This window comes from Nelumbo lutea, chromosome 1, assembly GCF_056320005.1.
Source record: "Nelumbo lutea isolate HS-2025 chromosome 1, American lotus-T2T, whole genome shotgun sequence".
Taxonomy (NCBI): domain Eukaryota; kingdom Viridiplantae; phylum Streptophyta; class Magnoliopsida; order Proteales; family Nelumbonaceae; genus Nelumbo; species Nelumbo lutea.
The window spans coordinates 201,400,192-201,418,635 of record NC_142684.1 but is presented as its reverse complement, the minus strand read 5'-3'; the positions used below and the strand labels follow the sequence as shown (position 1 = coordinate 201,418,635).

General features: G+C 41.4%; 1 protein-coding gene across 1 annotated transcript in view; it reads right to left on the bottom strand.

The window, feature by feature from the left end:
* PRMT7 (protein arginine methyltransferase 7) overlaps window positions 1-18,444 on the bottom strand; it is a 79,959-nt gene that overhangs the window by 41,811 nt on the left and 19,704 nt on the right. The window contains exons 4-8 of the mRNA XM_088962270.1: window positions 17,149-17,313; window positions 16,944-17,062; window positions 16,748-16,851; window positions 16,069-16,331; window positions 10,066-10,302 (exon numbers count right to left, since the gene is read on the bottom strand). Coding sequence (XP_088818396.1) covers window positions 10,066-10,302; window positions 16,069-16,331; window positions 16,748-16,851; window positions 16,944-17,062; window positions 17,149-17,313 — 888 coding nt within the window. The remainder of the gene's footprint in view (window positions 1-10,065; window positions 10,303-16,068; window positions 16,332-16,747; window positions 16,852-16,943; window positions 17,063-17,148; window positions 17,314-18,444) is intronic.

Below are 18,444 nucleotides of genomic sequence, written 5' to 3'. Positions count from 1 at the left end.
AGTATTTTATTCCTCTTTATTGATGATTAATCTCACTATACTTGGATTTATCTTATGAAATCCCGAGATGAAGTACCAATTATTGTGCAAAAATTTCATGAACTTCCTTACCCAGTTTAACACTCGGATCAAAATATTTTGATATGATAATGCTAAGGAATATTTTGAGAGGAATCACTCATCCTACTTTGAGACCTTTGAGGTTATTCATCAGAGTTTTTGTTCCTACACTCCACAATAGAATGGAGTAGTGGAAAGGAAGAACTGCCATCTGGTTGAGGTTGCTAGATGCCTCCTTATTGCATCTCATGTTCTTATTAAATTTTGGGGGGATATTGTCCTTACTGCCACTTTTCTGATTAATCGTATGCCTTCCCGGTTTATGGGTTTCAAAACCCCATTTAGCCTTTTCTTTCCGGATGAGGATCTCTTTTCTCTTCCTCTCCGAGTTTTTGGGTGCACCTGCTATGTACATGATCATAATCATTAGAAACAAAAATTTGAGCCTAAGGCACATAAGTTCATTTTTCTTGGGTATGCCTCCACACAGAAAGGATAATATTGTTTTGATCCGGTTTGTGGCACCCGCTTTGTCTCTAGGGATGTCAGTTATGCCGAGTCTATTCCTTTCTTTGGTACTCCTGAGGAGGAGCATTCTGAGGAACCATTTGCTATGTCTCCAATTGTTCCTCTTCCAGTTCCTTTTGAGTCTTCTGTTGAGTCATCTTCTTCTATTGCCTCTCCTTCCACTGTGTCTACCACACATGTTCCTATCCCCCCTCCTCCCCCAACTCATCCACCTATATTTTCTGAAGGGAAGGGAGATCCATCATATGGATGGCTGAGTCATGTAGGGTGGCTGGGCAAAATTTCAAAAAATTTCTTTCTCCCTTTCGGGAATCGTAATCCCTGATTTAGAAAAACTACATTTTTCAAAGTTTGTTCTTGAAACAAACCGGACCAAATCTGTAACCAATAAGATTGGGAGGAGAGGCCGGTTTAGCACCAAGTTTACCAATCTCAGCAAGGAGGTCAAGGACATATTTGCATTGAGAAAAGAAGATACCATCCTTAGATCTAGCAACTTCAATGCCCAAAAACTATCAGAGATCTCCTAAATCCTTGATCTCAAATTCAGAGTTAAGAAATCTTTTGAGTTTACTGACCTCTTGGGTGTCCTTACTCGTGACCACAATATCATCAACATAAACTATCAAAAAATCACCAAAGAGCCACTTATTTTCAAGAACAAGGTATGGTCAGATTGAGTTCTTGTGTAACCAAATGAGATAAGAGCAGCCCTAAACTTCTCAAACCAAGCCCGATGAAACTATTTGAGAGCATAAATGGATTTCTACAATTTACACACCTTTCCTTACATTTCCTTTCCATACACCCCCAGAGGCAAAGACATATAGACCTCTTCATGTAGATCTCCATTCAAGAAGGCGTGTTTAACATTAAACCGGTGGAGAGGCCAATCAAAAGTAGCAGCTAGAGATAACAAAACCCGAACTGAGGTCATCTTAGCCACAGGAGCAAATGTCTCAAGATAGTCAATACCATACATCTGAGTGTAGCCTTTAGCAACCAGCCTGGCCTTAAACCTCTCAATAGACCCATTAGAATGATATTTAATGGCAAATACCCATTTACAACCCACTAGTTCCTTCCCTTCTGGCAAGTCAACAATATCCCAAGTGTGGTTCTTATGCAAAGCATCCAGTTCAGCCATCATAGCGCCCCTCCATTCAGATTTAGATAGGGCTTCTGGTACAGACTAAGTATCACATGTGAAGAAACAGAAGCAAGAAAAGAGTAGTAGGTAGGAGATAAAAGGCTATAAGACAGGTGTTTGGAGATACAATGGGTTCTACACTTCCACTTGCCCTTGCGAAGAGCAATAGGAAAATCAAGGTCTGGGAAAGAAGTAGATGAGTCAGAGGAAGGCTGACCTGTTACCTCAGTAATGATGGAAGGAGCAAGAAGCTCTTTTGTAGGAGTGGAAACAACTTGCCCATGTCTGAATCTGTGCCTTTGGTACCACCTTAGGAGAACAGGATGAAGAAGAATTACAGGAGGATGAGGTGGAGAAGGAGAAGCAGGAATGCTGGAGGTATGTCCAGTGGGAGAAGTGGACACCTCATCAGATAACTCAAAAGGAATAGGAAGAGGAACTATTGGAGACATAGCAAAGGGTTCTTCGGTTTTCGCCCCCTCAAGAGGAATACTAAAGAAAGGAGTAGACTCAGCAAATGTGACATCCCAAGATGCAAAGCAAGTGCCACTAACCGGATCAAAACAGCAATATCCCTTCTGCGTGGGGGCATATCCCAGAAAAACACATTTACGAGCCTTAGGTTCAAATTTGTGCCTTTGATGGTTGTGAACAAGCACATAGCAAGTGCACCCAAAAACACGGAGAGGAAGAGAGAAGAGATCCTCATCCGGAAAGAGAAGGCTAAAGAGGGTTTTGAAGCCAAGAACCTGAGAAGGCATATGATTAATCAAAAAGGTAGCAATAAGGACAGCATCTTCCCAAAATTTTATAGGAACATGAGATGCGAAAAGGAGGGATCTGGCAACTTCAACCACATGCTGGTTCTTCCTTTCCGCCACTCCATTTTGTTGTGGAGTGTAGGAAAAGAACTTTGATGAATAACCCCAAAAGTTTCAAGATAGGTTGAGAGGGTTTTCTCAAAATACTCCTTAGCACTATCAAAACGGAATATTTTGATCCGGGTGTTAAACTGGGTAAGAATGAGTTCATGAAATTTTTGCACAATAGTTGGTACCTCATCCCGAGATTTCATGAAATAAATCCAAGTGTAACAAGAGTAATCATCAATAAAAAGGATAAAGTACATGTAACCCCCCATAGTAGGAAAATGATATGGCCCCCACACATCAGAGTGAACAATACGAAAAGGAGAAATAGATCTTTTATTGCATACTAAATAAGATTGTCTATAATGCTTTGTCAGTTCACACGACTCACATTGAAGACTTGATAAAGACACTCCCCTTAAACATATTTGGAAACAAATGACTCAAAGCAGAAAAAGATAAATGACCAAACCGAAAGTGACATAACATGACTTTGTCAACAGACTCTAACAAGACCGACTCCAAGGCAACTCCATGAGGTGGTCCAAGAGCTCTATCAGGTGTGTCCAGCAAGTATATTTCATTCGCCTCATAGCCACTCCCAATCATCCTCTTAGATTGCAGGTCCTGAAAAACACAATGAGTGGGAAAGAAGGTTATGCTACAGTTCATGGATTTAGTTAAGCTGCTAAAAGATAAAAGATTTGTATTAAGTTTAGGGACATGTAGGATAGAGGATAAATAAAGGGTGTCAGAGGTCTTTATATCCCCTTTGCCAAAAATGGGAGCAAGAGACCCATTAGCAAGGGATATTTTCTCTTTACCAGAGAGGAAGTGGTATGAACAGAAAAGATTAGACAAGCTGGTCATATGGTCTGATACACCAGAATCAATGATCCAAGGGATTTTATGATTACCTGAAACCGAAGCATGGTTTAAAGAAGCACGAATAGCTGAGTGAGCAAATGCATGAATACCTATCAAACAGCCTGAAGAGTGAGATGTAGAAATAGTAGCCTCCAAGTGATTTAACAGCCTTCCATACTTCTCAAAATCTGCCTTCATGCTGCCAACTGTTCAATGGTTGACTTCTCTTCACTCTCCTTACTTCCTCCTTCCAGTACTGTGGCAACATTAGCTGTCTTAGGTTCCTGTCTGACTGCCCTTCTTAAAATTGTTGTTATTCTTAAACCGGTCAGGTAGAAGATCAGGATGAAGCTTCCAGCAAGTCTCCTTCGTATGCCTCGATTTCTTGCAATAATCACATACCTACTCCTTCTCAGTTGGACCCTTCAGCTTTATTCCAACATGTGCAAAGTGTTCTGTAGGTGGACTCTATAACTGAACTTAACGCCTACTCTCCTCACTACTTACCATAGCATATGCCTAGGTAAGAGTAATCTCATCTTTGATTCTTTGGCCAAAATATTCTGTCTAATGATGTCAAACTCAGGGTCGAGTCTAGTAAGAAATTCAAAAACACTGTTTCGTTCCACCAACTTCCTAAACATTTCTGCATCATTCTTACTCTCCCATACAACTGTATCCATAACATCAATTTCCTACCATAGGGATTTCAGTATAGAATAGTAGATTACCACACTCTTCTCCCTCAGTCTTAGGTTCTTCACATCACTTCTCAGCTTGTAGACTCTAGCCACATTCAACTTCTATGAATAGGTTCCAGTAACGCTATTCCAGGTCTCCTTGGCCGAGGACATCCAGAGATAGTGCCAACTTATATGAGTCTACATAGAGTTAACCAACCATCCTATGACTGTAAAAACCTGAGCACCACTCCCAATGAAGGTTTAAACCTTTAAACTTCTATCTGATCTCAAATCTCTGATTTTTCCTGTTGGTGGTGATCTCCAAGATTACACAGGTCTTGGGCAGAAACAAACTTCTTCAAAAACCTCCAAGAATCAGCATACCAAGCTAAAAACTCCAGCCTTAATTTATCCTCATGTAGTCAACTGAGAGAACCCTACATGAGAGCCCTAAGAGGCCCTAAACTTGGCTCTAGTACCAAGTTCGTTGATCTGTTCACAGTCGGCCTATGTTCTTGTTAGGATCCTGCCTAACTCAGGGCTCTTCGAGGGGCCAACCTCCTGAATTCTTGGAGGAAGAGAGAGGAAAAGAGAGAGAGAGGGAGAGAGAGAGAGAGAGAGAGAGAGAGAGTTTAATGCTGAAACAATCAATATCCTATTCCCTTTCCTGCTCTACTACTTAAAGTTTTACAATCTTGATTGTTATAGTTGTTACAGGGAAGTTGTTACAAGTGGATGGCAGTTGTTACAAGTGGATGGTTAGTTGTGCTGACGTGGCCTCCTCTTGTAAAACTGCTTAACTTCCTTCTGTTGGTTTGTTCTAGTAGTCTTGACAATCCCCCCTTCCTTTAGAGCGACCTTGCCCTCAAGGTCTAATGTAGGAAAATTAGATTGCAGATCTAAGTAGGATTCCCAGGTTGCATCCTCTTCTGGAAGGTTGGACCAAACAACTAATGCCTCTGGTATGACTTTGCCTCCTTGGCGCACCCATCTGAAATCAATAATGCGGGTTGGCTCAGTCTGCACTTGTCCTTCTTCTGAAAATATGGGAAGGGTCGCACTTGTAATGACTCCTGACTTCTGCCCCTTCTTCAATAAGGAGATCTGGAATACAGAGTGCAGTTTGGATGTTGCCGGAAGGTCCAGTTTGTAGGCCACTGATCCTATTCTCTCTAGAATTTTAAATGGGCCAAAATAGCGCGGGCTGAGTTTGTCCCACTGTCAGCTTGCAATCGAAATCTGCCTAAAGGGTTGTAATTTGAGAAACACCCAATCACCTACTTCATATTGGATATTCTTGTGGTGTTTATCATAAGGTGTGCTTCATCCATTGTTGTGCCTGTAATAGATGATGTCTCAGTTCCCTTAGCACCTCATCCCATTGCGTTAGTTGTTCTTCAACAACCGCTACTATGGTGGTTCCTTTTTCATAAGGAAGTAGTGGGGGAGGGTCCCGACCATATAAAGATCTGAAGGGTGTCATCCCCACGGCACTATGGAAAGTGTCAGACCACCATTCGACCCATTTGATCCACTTCACCCATTGTCTTAGTTGATCTCCCGCGAAGCACCTCAGATATGTTTCGAGACTCTTGTTAACTGCCTCTGTCTGTCCATCAGATTGGGGGTGGTAGCTAGTTGACTTGAATAGTTTAACCCCGTGTAGGCGGAAAAGCTCAGCCCAAAAACGGCTCATAAAGATAGGGTCCCTGTCTGATACAATTGAGCTGGGGAGCCCATGTAAGCACACAATTTCCCGGAGGAATAATTCAGCAACTGTGGCTGCTGTAAATGGTGTGATAGAGGTAGGAAATTACTGTATTTTGTCAGTCTATCTACCACCACAAGGATAATTGTTTTGCCGGCAAAAACGAGCAATCCCATGATGAAATCCATTGATATATCATCCCAAACTTGGGTTGGTATTGGGAGTGGTTGCAAGAGGGCTGTTGGTGTTGTAGTGGCTGACTTGTTTTGTTGGCATACTGCACACTCGGCTATGAAGTTTTGGATAGATGTACGCATGCCTTTCCAATGAAATTGTGTGGCGATGCGATTTTGTGTTCGTAGGATGCCGAAGTGGCCACCCGTGGGTGAGGCATGGAATAATTCCAGGAGCTTTCTGAGATGAGCAGAGGCTGTCGGGATTTCCAGGCGTCCTTTGAAGAAGAGTAGATCATTCATAACTGTGTACCCAAGGTGCAGTGAGGGATTTGCCAATACTTGGGCCTTCAACTACTATAACTCCTTATGGGATTGGGATTCTTTTCGCAGTAGATCCAGAAGTGGAGAAGTTGGGGAAGTAACTAATAATTGAAATGATTGTGGGTGCCGTGAGAGAGTGTTTTCCACTCGGTTAGCAATCCCTGCTTTGTATTCAATTCTGTAGTCATACCCCAGTAGCTTGGATATCCAGCATTGTTGTTCTGGGGATAGAACTGATTAATCCAATAAGAACTTCAGACTTTGATGGTCGGTCCGAATTGTGAACCGTCTACCGATCAAGTAGGACCGCCAATGTTGGACTGCTAAGACTATTGCTATTAATTCTTGCTCATAAACTGATTTGGCCCACTTTTGTGATGTTAAGGCCTTGCTGAAAAAGGCTAGTGGTTGCCCCTCTTGCATGAGAACAGCCCCAACACCTTGACCCAAGACTCAATGATGAAATCTTTTGTGAAATCGGGCAGTGCTAATGTTGGAGGGCTCGCAAATGCCTGTTTCAATTGCTCAAAAGCTTGTTGGGCCTGGTTTGACCAGTTAAAAGCGTCTTGTTTCAGCAATTGGGTCAATAGGGTAGCTATTAGGCTGTAGTTTTTGATGAAGCGGTGGTAGTACCCGGATAGTCCCAAGAAGGCCCTCAATTCTTTCACACGTTTGGGTTGCGGCCAGCCCAGTATACTGGAGATTTTATCTAGGTCAGCCGCTACAGTCCCCTTTTCTACAACATGTCCCAAGTAGTGAACTTGGTTTTGTCCAAAGGAGCACTTGGACTCTTTAGCGAATAGCTGGTGGGCCTCAAGTGTTGCAAGGGTGACCTGTAAATGGTTCAGATGTTCCTCCCAATGGCGACTGTAGACCAATATGTCGTCAAAGAAAACAAGGATGAACTTACGTAAATCTGGCTGGAATATGTCATTCATCAAGGCTTGAAATGTGGCTGGAGCATTGGTCAGCCCAAATGGCATGACTCGGAACTCATAGTGGCCATCATGTCTTGAAAGCCATTTTGTGAACATCCTCCCTATGTACCCTTATTTGATGATACCCAGCTCGTAAATCCAGTTTTGAGAATATGGTGTCTTGACTGAGTTCATCAAGCAGCTCATCAATGACTGGTATCGGGAATCGGTCCTTAATGGTGATGCTGTTAAGGGCTCTGTAATCAATACAAAATCGCCACGTCCCATCCTTTTTCTTGACTAATAGTACCGGTGACAAGAATGGGTTGTGACTGGACTGTATTATCTCTTGCTTAAGCATATCTTGAACTTCCTTCTTGATTTCAGATTTCTGAAAGTAAGGGTATCGGTAGGGTCTTACATTGGTCAGGGCTGGTCCCAGCATGAGGGGGATGCGGTGGTCATGCTCCCGGCGTGGTGGCAGTCCTTGGGGTTCTTTAAACACGTTGCCATAGTGCTGAAGGAGTTGTTGTAGGCGGCATTGGAAGTCTCTAGGCCCATCTGGGCTGCTGTTAGCTAAGGATGGCCTGGTCCAATTTGAGTCCATGTGCATGAATATGGGTTGATCTGGATCTCCTCTTTGCTTTGTCAGTGTTGCAAGACTGATGGGCCTTGGGCCCTTGCATGTTTTCCCTTGTAGATGGACTGTAGAGTTTCCTGATGTGAAGTCCATGGTGAGATGGGCCCAGTCGCTGACCACGGATCCTAGCTGTCTTAACCATTAAATGCCTAGCACCACGTCCGCTCCACTGAGATAGAGAGGATATAGGTCCACCGCAAACTGATGACCTTGAATCTTTAGTGGTAGGCCCATGCAAATGCTATTGCAAGATAGGCTGTTAACGTTGGCCACATGAACCGTAAAGGCCGTTGTGGGTTGAACCAAAAGTCCCATTTTATCCACCAAGACTTGAGTTATGAAGTTAAGGGAGCTGCCTCTGTCTATGAGGATTGACACTTGGCGTCCTAGGATCAGCCCTGCAACTCTCATTGTCTGAGGGGACGCAAGTCCCTTAAGGGCTTGTAAGGATATTTCAGGCGTGCCATTAGATTGTATTTCCCACCCTAGTTTAGACTCTCTGCAATCGGTGATGTCTTCCTCTTCATCATCTGTTTGGAGGAGAAACACTTGTTGTTTCTTACAGCAATGTCCCGGCCCAAATTTCTCTTCACAGTTGTAACAAAGACCTTTATCTCTGCTGGCTTGCATCTCTGCCCCGGCCAGCCATTTGAAAGGAACCAGTGGCCTGGGCCCAATACCCCTTCCTCCGGTGCTATCGTCCTTTCTTGCTCCCTTCTCGCTCCGAGACCCCATGGTCGCTGCACCTTTCTTGCTCAACTGAACTTGTCCTCATACAATCTGGTTAGTGTTGCCGCACTGATGACCGAAGTGGGCTGCATCGCTTTCACTTCCAGTTGTGGTTCCTCTTTTAGGCCACCGATGAACCTTCCCATCAATGCCTTCTCCGTCCACCCTTGGACTCTCACGGCTAGTCTTTCGAACTCTATCTGGTATTCTTTTACTGATCCCACCTGCCGCAGCTTTGTCAAATTTTCATCAAGAACTTCGAACCTAGATGATCCAAAACGGAAAGTCATGGCGTCCGTGAAGTCTGCCCAGGTTTAACGAGGGTGCCCCCTTCTATACCATTGAAACCAGAGGTTAGTTTCCCCTTCAAGATGCGCAGAAGCCAGAGCTACCCTATCTTGCCCCGGTGTTTCATGGTAATCGAAATACCTTTCGGCTCTGAGAATCCATGGAGTTGGGTCGCCGCCTGAGAAGATGGGGAAGTCGATTTTGTCTATTCTTGTTGTCGCCCCTGTTCTGCGGCTGTTTTCATTACTGCACCCTTCTTGGCTTCCTCTGTCAATGTTCGTTGCCCCCTGCTCCAGTCGAAGGAGGAGAGCAGTGAAGCCTTCCTTCATTTCTTTGAGATCTGAAGACATTCGATGAATCTCTACCTCCATCTGATCCATTTGGGTGTCTACTGACGTGTTTTTTGTGTTGGTTATGCTGACTCTGATACCAATTTGTTAGGAACCTTCCTAACTTAGGGCTCTTCGAGGGGCCAACCTCCTGAATTCTTGGAAGAAGAGAGAGGAAAAGAGAGAGAGAGAGAGAGAGAGAGAGAGAGAGTTTAATGCTGAAACAATCAATGTCCTATTCCCTTTCTTTCTCTACTACTTATAGTTTTACAATCTTGATTGTTACAGTTGTTACAAGGAAGTTGTTACAAGTGGATGGTTAGTTGTGCTGATGTGGCCTCCTCTTGTAAAACTGCTTAACTGCCTTCTGTTGGTTTGATCCAGCAGTCTTGACAGTTCTGATGTAGTTTCAGCAAGAAACAAAAGAAAAAAAAGAGAAAAAGAATAGAAGAAAGCAGGGGAGAAGAGAAGAGAAGAAGAATAGATTGATAAGGGTGCACCTAATAAGTCTGCCGCCCACTCTCTCAATTAGTATTTATATGTTTTTAATATAAAAACAGTACAAAGACATAAATGCCCCTGCCACCCAAGTAGCAGCAATATAACAGCAACTAAAAACATAATAAAAAATTAACGGCAACTACAGTAACTAATTTACTACACCATTTCTCCACAGAACATAATGTTGATGTTCATCTAAGGTAAAGAGGAGATCTTATGGAGCAAAGACATAAAGGTTAAGGTAGTGATTTGTCAACTTACAGATTCATATTGGCATACCACTTACATTAACACATTACCTTTTTCTGATCAGTATCATCTGTAGTCAAACATGTTGGTCTCTTCCCAAGAACATTAACACGATTAATAGAGAAACCATTTGCATCAGCTACAGCTTGTAAATATTGGGCACCCTTCTCTTGTAGCCCTGGAAATACTGATATTATATTTGAGGATGGTGAAAGATTTGCAAGAAGAATTGTTAAGAACACGCTATCATCTGCAACAACGCACAAGGGGGAAACCTTCTTCTGCAACTGCAAAAGAATATATTGTTATCAATAGGCTGTGCTTACCATCACAAAATTAAATAGTACAAGATCATATAAATTGCCAATGTCTATCAGAGTACCCAAAGTGAATAATATGTACCAGTGGTAAAAACTGAAATGATAGAAATGCAGTATCGTACATGAGCTTATCATATGCACTTGCTGGTGGCAAAAAGGTATTTTGTAAGAGAAGAGGAATGGAGACATGGGGCAATGGAAGGCGCAGATCTGATTCAAGAGTCATCTAGTCATCTGATGGAAGAGAGGATGAAAGAGCAAAGAGGAAGGGTGACCATGTTAAAGGATAGATTTTTTATTGGAAATGGTAACTTAATTACTGTAAAATTAAGATACAAATGTCAACCCCAAAGATAGGAGTTGAGCCCAAATAATTTGAATTACAGAACTGCCCAGAACAAACTTTCCCTCGCTGTCCCTTGTTTTGCTAAGGTATCAGCCAGACCATTAGCTGATCTTGAAGCCTGCATCAAGCTTCCTTCTTATATTGAGAATTTCCCATATGGGTTGTCGATACATCCACGCTCCCAACTTGCCTGATTGCAGCCAGTCCATTAACAAGTTAGAATCTCCTTCTATCTCAACTTGGTGTAATCCCAATTGCTTGGCATATTTTACATATTGAAGCAGAGCTATCACTTCTGCTCTCAGTGAGTTTCCCACCCCTATTGGCCCAGAAAACATAGCAACAATTCTCCCATCTCCATCTCTGAAAACTCCCCCTATACCTGAAGGCCCAGGATTACCTCTAGAGCTCCCATCAAAGTTCAACTTTATTCTTTGTTGTGTTGGAGGGGACCACATTCCCTGCACAATAGGTTTTATAGATGTTGTAGCTGCAACCACTCCCCAATTCCTAAATATGTCCTCACCATGTTAAAGGATAGATTGAGAGATAAAGACTTAATGGAAATGCTAACCAAGCAGAGAATGAATTATATTATAGTTTTAAGTGCTAAGAATATTTTTTTTGAAGGATAGAATAAAAATTTTATAAAAAAGAAAAAGATAACGAAACATTGGAAGTCAAGGAGACACCCCAGATTGAGAAACAGCTAGACAATCTGAGAAGATTCTTCCTTACAAGGTTGTAATTCCAGAACACCCCAAAAATTCTCTATCAAATCCTCCCTTCTAACTTGATCAAACTCTGGAAGAACCAGCACCCAGTCTGAGACCCAAGAACCCATGGCAGAAACTATTTGTTTTTTATTTTTTTTTTTGTCAATAAACAAATTCTCTATCAAATCCATACTTTTTGCTTTGTTTTCAAATGCTCTTCTATTCCTTTCAGCCCACAGTGACCAGTAAACTGCAAAAGGAATACAGTCCCACATAATTCTGGCTTTCTTGCTGCCACTGATTTTCAGCCATCTAGACAAAATCTCAGCAGGAGATGAAAGCTGGAAGACTGACTTTCCAAAAAGGAAGGAGTAGAAATTCCAGATGAATTTTGCCACTTGGAACAAATTGAACAGGTGCAACACTATCTCAGTGTCTCCTCATCCAATTTGCACAAATAGCAGAAACTTGGAAGGAAAAAGCCTCTTTTCTTCAAGTGACCTGTGGTTAGAATACTATCAAGGGCAACCAACCAAGAAAATGCCTCCACTCTCGGCAGCACTGGGTTCCCCCACACTCCTTTTAAGCTAGCAGAAACCTGATCATCTCTTACCAAAGCCAAGTAAAAGGATTTCATAGAAAACCTGCCATCCTTACACTCTTTCCACCAATGACCATCCTCTGAAGAAGGAGAGACATTGGACTGTTCTAGTTTGTTCAACAGCTGAATGCACTCTTCCACTTCTTGTTTGTGCAGGGGTCTTCTGAATCTTGGGATCCAGACTAGTTGTTCCCCCCCCCCCACCCCCACTGGTCAATAGTGACCTGATGTTCAGTCAGTCTAGATAGCCTTGGACAGATTTCACAAAGTTTCCCCACACCAGTCCAATCATCTTCCCAGAATCTTATCCTTGAACTTTTCCAACTTAAACTTTGTCAGATCCCTGAAGTCCTGGTTGAATCTCATAATACCCTTCCACACGCTAACCCCATAAGTACTTGAAACTTGTCTTGGCTCCCACCCAAACCTCACCACTCCATATTTCCTAGCCACCACCCTCCTCCACAGTGCTTCCTCCTCTCCTTCCTGCCCAAACCTCCACAGCCGTTTTCCTAATAAAGCTTTATTAAAATTCCTAATTCTTCTTATACCCAAAGGCCCAAACCTCCCCTTTCCTTAGGCCTACACACTTTATTCCAGCTCACCAGATGGAACTTCTTGGCCCTTCCTGCCCCTTCCCACAAAAAATCCCTTTGGATCTTCTCTAGTTTGACAGCCACTTCCTTTGGAATCTTCAATAGAGATAGATAATATGTGGGAAGGCTTGAAAGCACACAACTAATGAGGATAATCCTACTTCCAAAGGATAAGTACTTCGCCTTCCAACTGTCCAGTCCAGCTTCTTCTCCACCCATTCTAACAGAGGACTCCAGACGTTAACAGCAGATATCTTTGAACCAACCGGGATCCCCAGATAAAGGAAAGGGAATTCCCCAATCTGACAATTCAGCACTGATGCAAACTGCTCCATGTTACTTCTGCTAATATCCCCGATTCCGATAAGGTGACATTTTTCAAGATTTACTTTCAAACCTGTCACCATTTCAAAATTTGCTAAAATGGTTATCAAACTCAGCACCTGATCAGCAGATGCATCTAAAAAGATGAGAGTGTCATCTGCATACTGGAGATGAGAGATAGTAGGCCCTTCTACCCCTGATTTGAAACCTTCGGTCCAACCCAACTGAGAACTTTTCTTCATCAGAAGATTCAGGAGTCGGAACCTCAATAACTAATACAAACAACAGGGGGGAAATTAGATCCCCTTGCCTCAGCCCTCTTGATGCTTGAAAAAATTCCAATGAGACCCCATTGATGATAATGGAAAAGGACACTGAAGAGATGCAGCCATAAATCCAGCTTCTCCACTTCTCCCCAAACCCCATCAGCCTCTGACTCTCCTCCAAGAAGCCCCACTCCACATGGTCGTAAGCTTCTTCTATGTCCAGGTTACAGACCAGGTTTGGCCTCCCACTCCTTAATCTTGAGCCTATGCATTCACTTGCCACCAAAACTCCATCCAAGATCTGCCTACCTTCCACAAACGCCATCTGAGTTTCCCTACTACCTCGTGCACCACATTTTTCAGCCTACTAGCCAAAAGCTTGTATGGGCTGCATATCAAGCTAATTGGCCTGAAATCTTTCAAGTTCAAAGCCCCATCCTTCTTCTTTATTAGGGAAAGAAAAGTTGCATTGGCCCTTCTTTCTAGTAATCCAGAATCCCAAAACTCCTGCAACCAGTTCAAAACATCTTCCTCCATGAAATGCTGGCAACTTTTAATAAAGTTAAAGTTAAAGCCGTCAGGTCCAGGCGCCTTATCCCCGTTTAACCTCTTCAAAGCTTCCCTAACTTGTTTTTCAAACCACCTTTCTAGCCGCCCAATGACACCCAGCTCCATTGTCTACCTGAATACAGCCTCTTGTAAAAGTCCACCACCGTCTCTTGAATCTCTCCCCAAGTTTCCACCCACTTGGATTCTTGTTATCAGATTTGTCCTTCTTCTGCCACTTGCAAAAGCATGGAAAAGGCCGGAGTTTTTATCTCCTTTTAGCCAATTAAACCTGAATTTTTGTCTCCATCTAATTTCCTCCCTTAAAATTAGACTTTCTAACTCTTTCTCCAAAACTGGCCTTTCCACCTGAACTTCTCTCTTGCCATCCCCATCTTCTAGTAACCTGTCCAGCTTTGATAATTTCTCCAACACTTCCTTCTTTCTATTCTCCTCTTCCCCAACCACTTCTTTCCTTCTCCCCTTCAGCTCCTCCTTGATTAACTGTAATTTGTTGAACGTTGTATTGACCATATTAAAGGATAGATTGATTTCTTGTGGTGTATGAATTAATGCTCTTCAGGAAAAGGGGTTAAGATATTGTGAAAGATAAGGATATATCCATGGAGTTGTTCTTAACATGGGAAGGTGATTTGACTATCAAGAATGGAAGGCAATGTGAGACATGAATTGATGGGATTCTGATTCAGCTTCCAAAGTGTTAATGTGATGCCCTTGGAAATCCATTAAGGCTATCCTACCTTTCTTTTCCGAGCATGGCATGTATGACCAGTCTATGGCTAAAAGATCAAGTTATTGGAGGATTGATGGAAGAGAGACTAAACTTTGTGAGTTGTGACAACCTTTCCCAAGACTTTTTTTTTTATTTCTCACCTTTCTCAAGATTGAACAAACTGCTTCTCCTTTTACTTATTTCTCAAGATTGAGATTTTGGCTTTACAAGGAGTTTAAGATACCATGAAAGTGACGGGGTCATTTCCCTTTTATTGATCAGTAACTGAATATTCATCTGATATGTAAAATGGAGTATACCAAATATCACACAATGTTCTAGGCTAGCCTTACTACCTAACTCATTCTCCCCTATGCCTTTATTTGTTGCCTTAGATGCATCATGTCATCATTCCAGGAATGACCCTCCCCCAATACAATTGTGTCCTGTTAGCCCCTTGCTAGGTCAACTCATCTGTCATAATTAGCCAATCTTTGAATCCAAAGAAAGCTAGCTCCCATTTCTTTGGTTAAATGTCTGATTTCTCTCAGAATATGCCTGTATTTCCAGAACCCCACACTATTGTTCTTGAGCCACACACAATCATTTTTAAATCCGCTCCCACCAATTCTTTGGAGTGTTTTTGAATGAAAGAAATTCAAGAACATTTAAAAACTTGGAGCAAAAATTGCATATTTTTATTGATCTACTATCAGTTAGAGTTGCAAATTGGATCCTACCAAGGAATTCAAGGGGAGGCATGTAGCCCATTTAGAGGGGCTCTAACTTGGAGTGCTTGCACTGAGAGTGTAAACTTTGATGGGCAACCTTTGGGAAAAGTGGGTATCTCTAGTATTTGAATGGTCTTTATAGAAGGTGCTGGTAACATTCTGTTGACCTTTTCAGGCCCAATCAGAGAAGGTACCTCTCTTAGAGCAAAATTGCTAGCTCACCTGCAAGGACTAAAACTGGCTTTCTCATTCGGTTGGAATAATGTCTTAGTAGAGAGGGTGACTACCAAGTTGTTATTGAGTGTATTGTTGGGTAGTCTTATGGGACCTTGGCTTTTAGATTTTTAATTAGAGAGGCCAAAGTGTTAGTTGTTTCATTGAACATCAGATTCATTTGGACACCTAGATCAGCAAACTCTTTAGATAATGGTCTCAAAAGAGAAAAACTTTTAAGGTATGACCTATTATGGCATGGAGAGTCCTGGGGACAGGGGTTCATTTACAAGACTGGTTCTTATGTTGAGTTGCAGATTTTTTTCCTATTAGCTTCAAGCTGTTTTTTCTCTTATCTGTTCTCTGGTGTTTGACTTGAATAGCAGGGATTTTTCTTTATCAATAAAATCCTGTTTGATTGGCATTCACCAGTGTTAATATGATCAAAAAGGAATTGGAGGTTTATGCTTTTGCATATACATTGGACACCTAGGTTGGTACATGATTTGGAAAAAGAAAGATTGAATATACCATTGTGGTTCTTATTGTTATTTTATCTCTTTACAATTTTCCCTTGGCTTACACCAGCCATTGTACACTTCATCTTTGGTAAAATCAAATGTTATCAAATGAAAAAAAAAAAAAAGTGATAATTTCTTACTGCATTCATCACAGCTCTTAGCATATCATATCTCCATTCTCTGTCTCCATATATAGCAATTCTTTCTGGTGATAGTATAAGTTGACAACCTCTAGTATGAAAGTCAGGATACCCTTGTTCCAATTTTGAGTCCCCGTGCTTGAGATTGTATGAGATACTAATGTCATTATGAACTGCTTGAAAATCAACCTGCTCATCCTTGGATACCGAAATTCCTATCCCTGGTATGAACCAAACACACTGTTTCCAATGGTCACACCAATCTGCAAAAAAAAAAAGGAAAGACTCATTAGTCCACTGTGACATGCATTTAATAATTCAAAATCTTCAAAACCTATGCCAAGGAAAGAGCAAACGGATCATATTTAATAACCCAAAGGCTCTTGCCTTGGCCAAACAAGGGGTAAATAGGGAAACATTGTTCTGGGCACAACTGTAACTCTTGCTTTAACATCAAAACTCATGTAATTCTGTTATAGTTCTTGTATTTGCTGTTAGGAGAGGCGGCATCTCACACCTTTAAAGGGATTTTCTTGTATCCAATCATTATTTTAATGGAAAAGAATTTATTTATCAAAAAAATAATAATCCAGAGGCTCTTTTCTTAATTAGAAGCCTTATTTTCTTTTTCCTTTTTTAATTTGTTTTGGGTGTAGATAGAACGAGTATGACCACTCACTATGAGTTTGTGTTTGCAAATCTTCACAGTTGAAAGGCAAGTTTATCCACCGAGGGGCAGTTGAATAGAAGATCGTCCCCTCGTAATCAAGCTGAAGTACCCACCTGAGAAGACAAGAGCAAAATAATTGTGCGAAACCAAATTGCTTAGGGAAAACTTGTGGTAGAGGACTATTATTACTGGACAATATATTTACCAGGAAACTATAGCATGAACTCTACCATCACTAGTTGCCTTTATGTGTAGTTCAGTTTGTCCATGACTTTCTGGTCGTTTTGAAAAGTCAAATTCAAAAACTTTGAATGGATCTGACAACTGGATAAACACTAAATTGAATAGAAATTAGACCACTTTTATGCTAAGGAACTAATTACTTTTTAATGGAAAATTCAAGCTCGTACCAATCTTATCTCTTCTGGTATTGCATCACAATGCATAGCATATTGTTGTGGTTTGACTCTTAAAATTCTCTCCAATTCAGCTGGAACAAGATGTACATTATCCAATGCTTTTGCTTCATTATTGTATAAATCATGCAGTTTCCATAAGAATGTGCTTTCAACCAGCTGAAGCATCAAAAGATGAAATGTAATTCAGCCTTGATATCATTAGAATAATCCTCTCTCAACACCAAAAAATGTATTAAAAAAACTACTTTACTACAAACTAATATAAATCATAAAGAATAGATGTTCAAGCATAACAGGAACAAAAAATGACGAATAAAAGGAACATAAAAACTAAAGTTTTCACCTGTTTTTTGAAAAATAATAGAAATTTTATTCATTTAATCAAAACAAAGTAATATACAATTAAAACTTCCCAACCAGATGTATGAGATGCAGCCTCAATTGCATAAGATATATTACAATTGAGCCCAACACATATGATACCTAGTCACCCCTTTCTTAGCTAAATAGTCTGCCATCCCATTTGCCGGTCTCCTTTCCTATTGAATCCTGACAGCCATATTTGTAGTCATCCACTCAAATCTCTTGATAGCTTCCCTGTAAGTCCATATTATTGTGTCTGTCTCCTTCAACCAACCAACTACCAGCTTGGAATCCCCTTCAATGAGTACTCTGTCAAAATTCATATCTCTAGCTATCTGTACCCTTTGCGACACTGCTTGGAACTCAGCATTAATGGAGTCCCCTATTCCTGCTGCATCCAAGTATAAAGAAATAATATGTCAGTCTTTATTTCTGTAAACTCCCCCTATTCCCAAAACTACCGGGTTACCTAGACTGCTTCCATCAAAGTTGAGTTTTATAAAACCTTCTTCAGGTGGTACCCAACCCAAGCTGAGGGAACCTTTTTCTTGTTGGCTGAACCCTTTGCTACAGCTTCCCAATTCTTCCAAATATCACCAAAAGGAAAGTGGGAAGAGATATCCATGGTTGTAACCCAATGTCTAACTCTGTTCACAACACAATCCAACACTGCATTCTCAGTGAAAATTCTTGCACTTCTCTCCTCCCAAGTCGTCCAGACCAATGCTGCCCTGACACACCTCCACATTATCCTACCCCTCTTAAAGGTCTGGCACTAATTGTAAGTTCTCCTAACTTAAAGGTTGCTTATAAGTAATAAAGGGAAGAAATTGTGAAAGAAACCTTGGAATAAGCATCAGCATAGTTTAAAATGTTGACATATTTCCTAATATTTCTACAGCATATTTCCATTTCCATCAATTA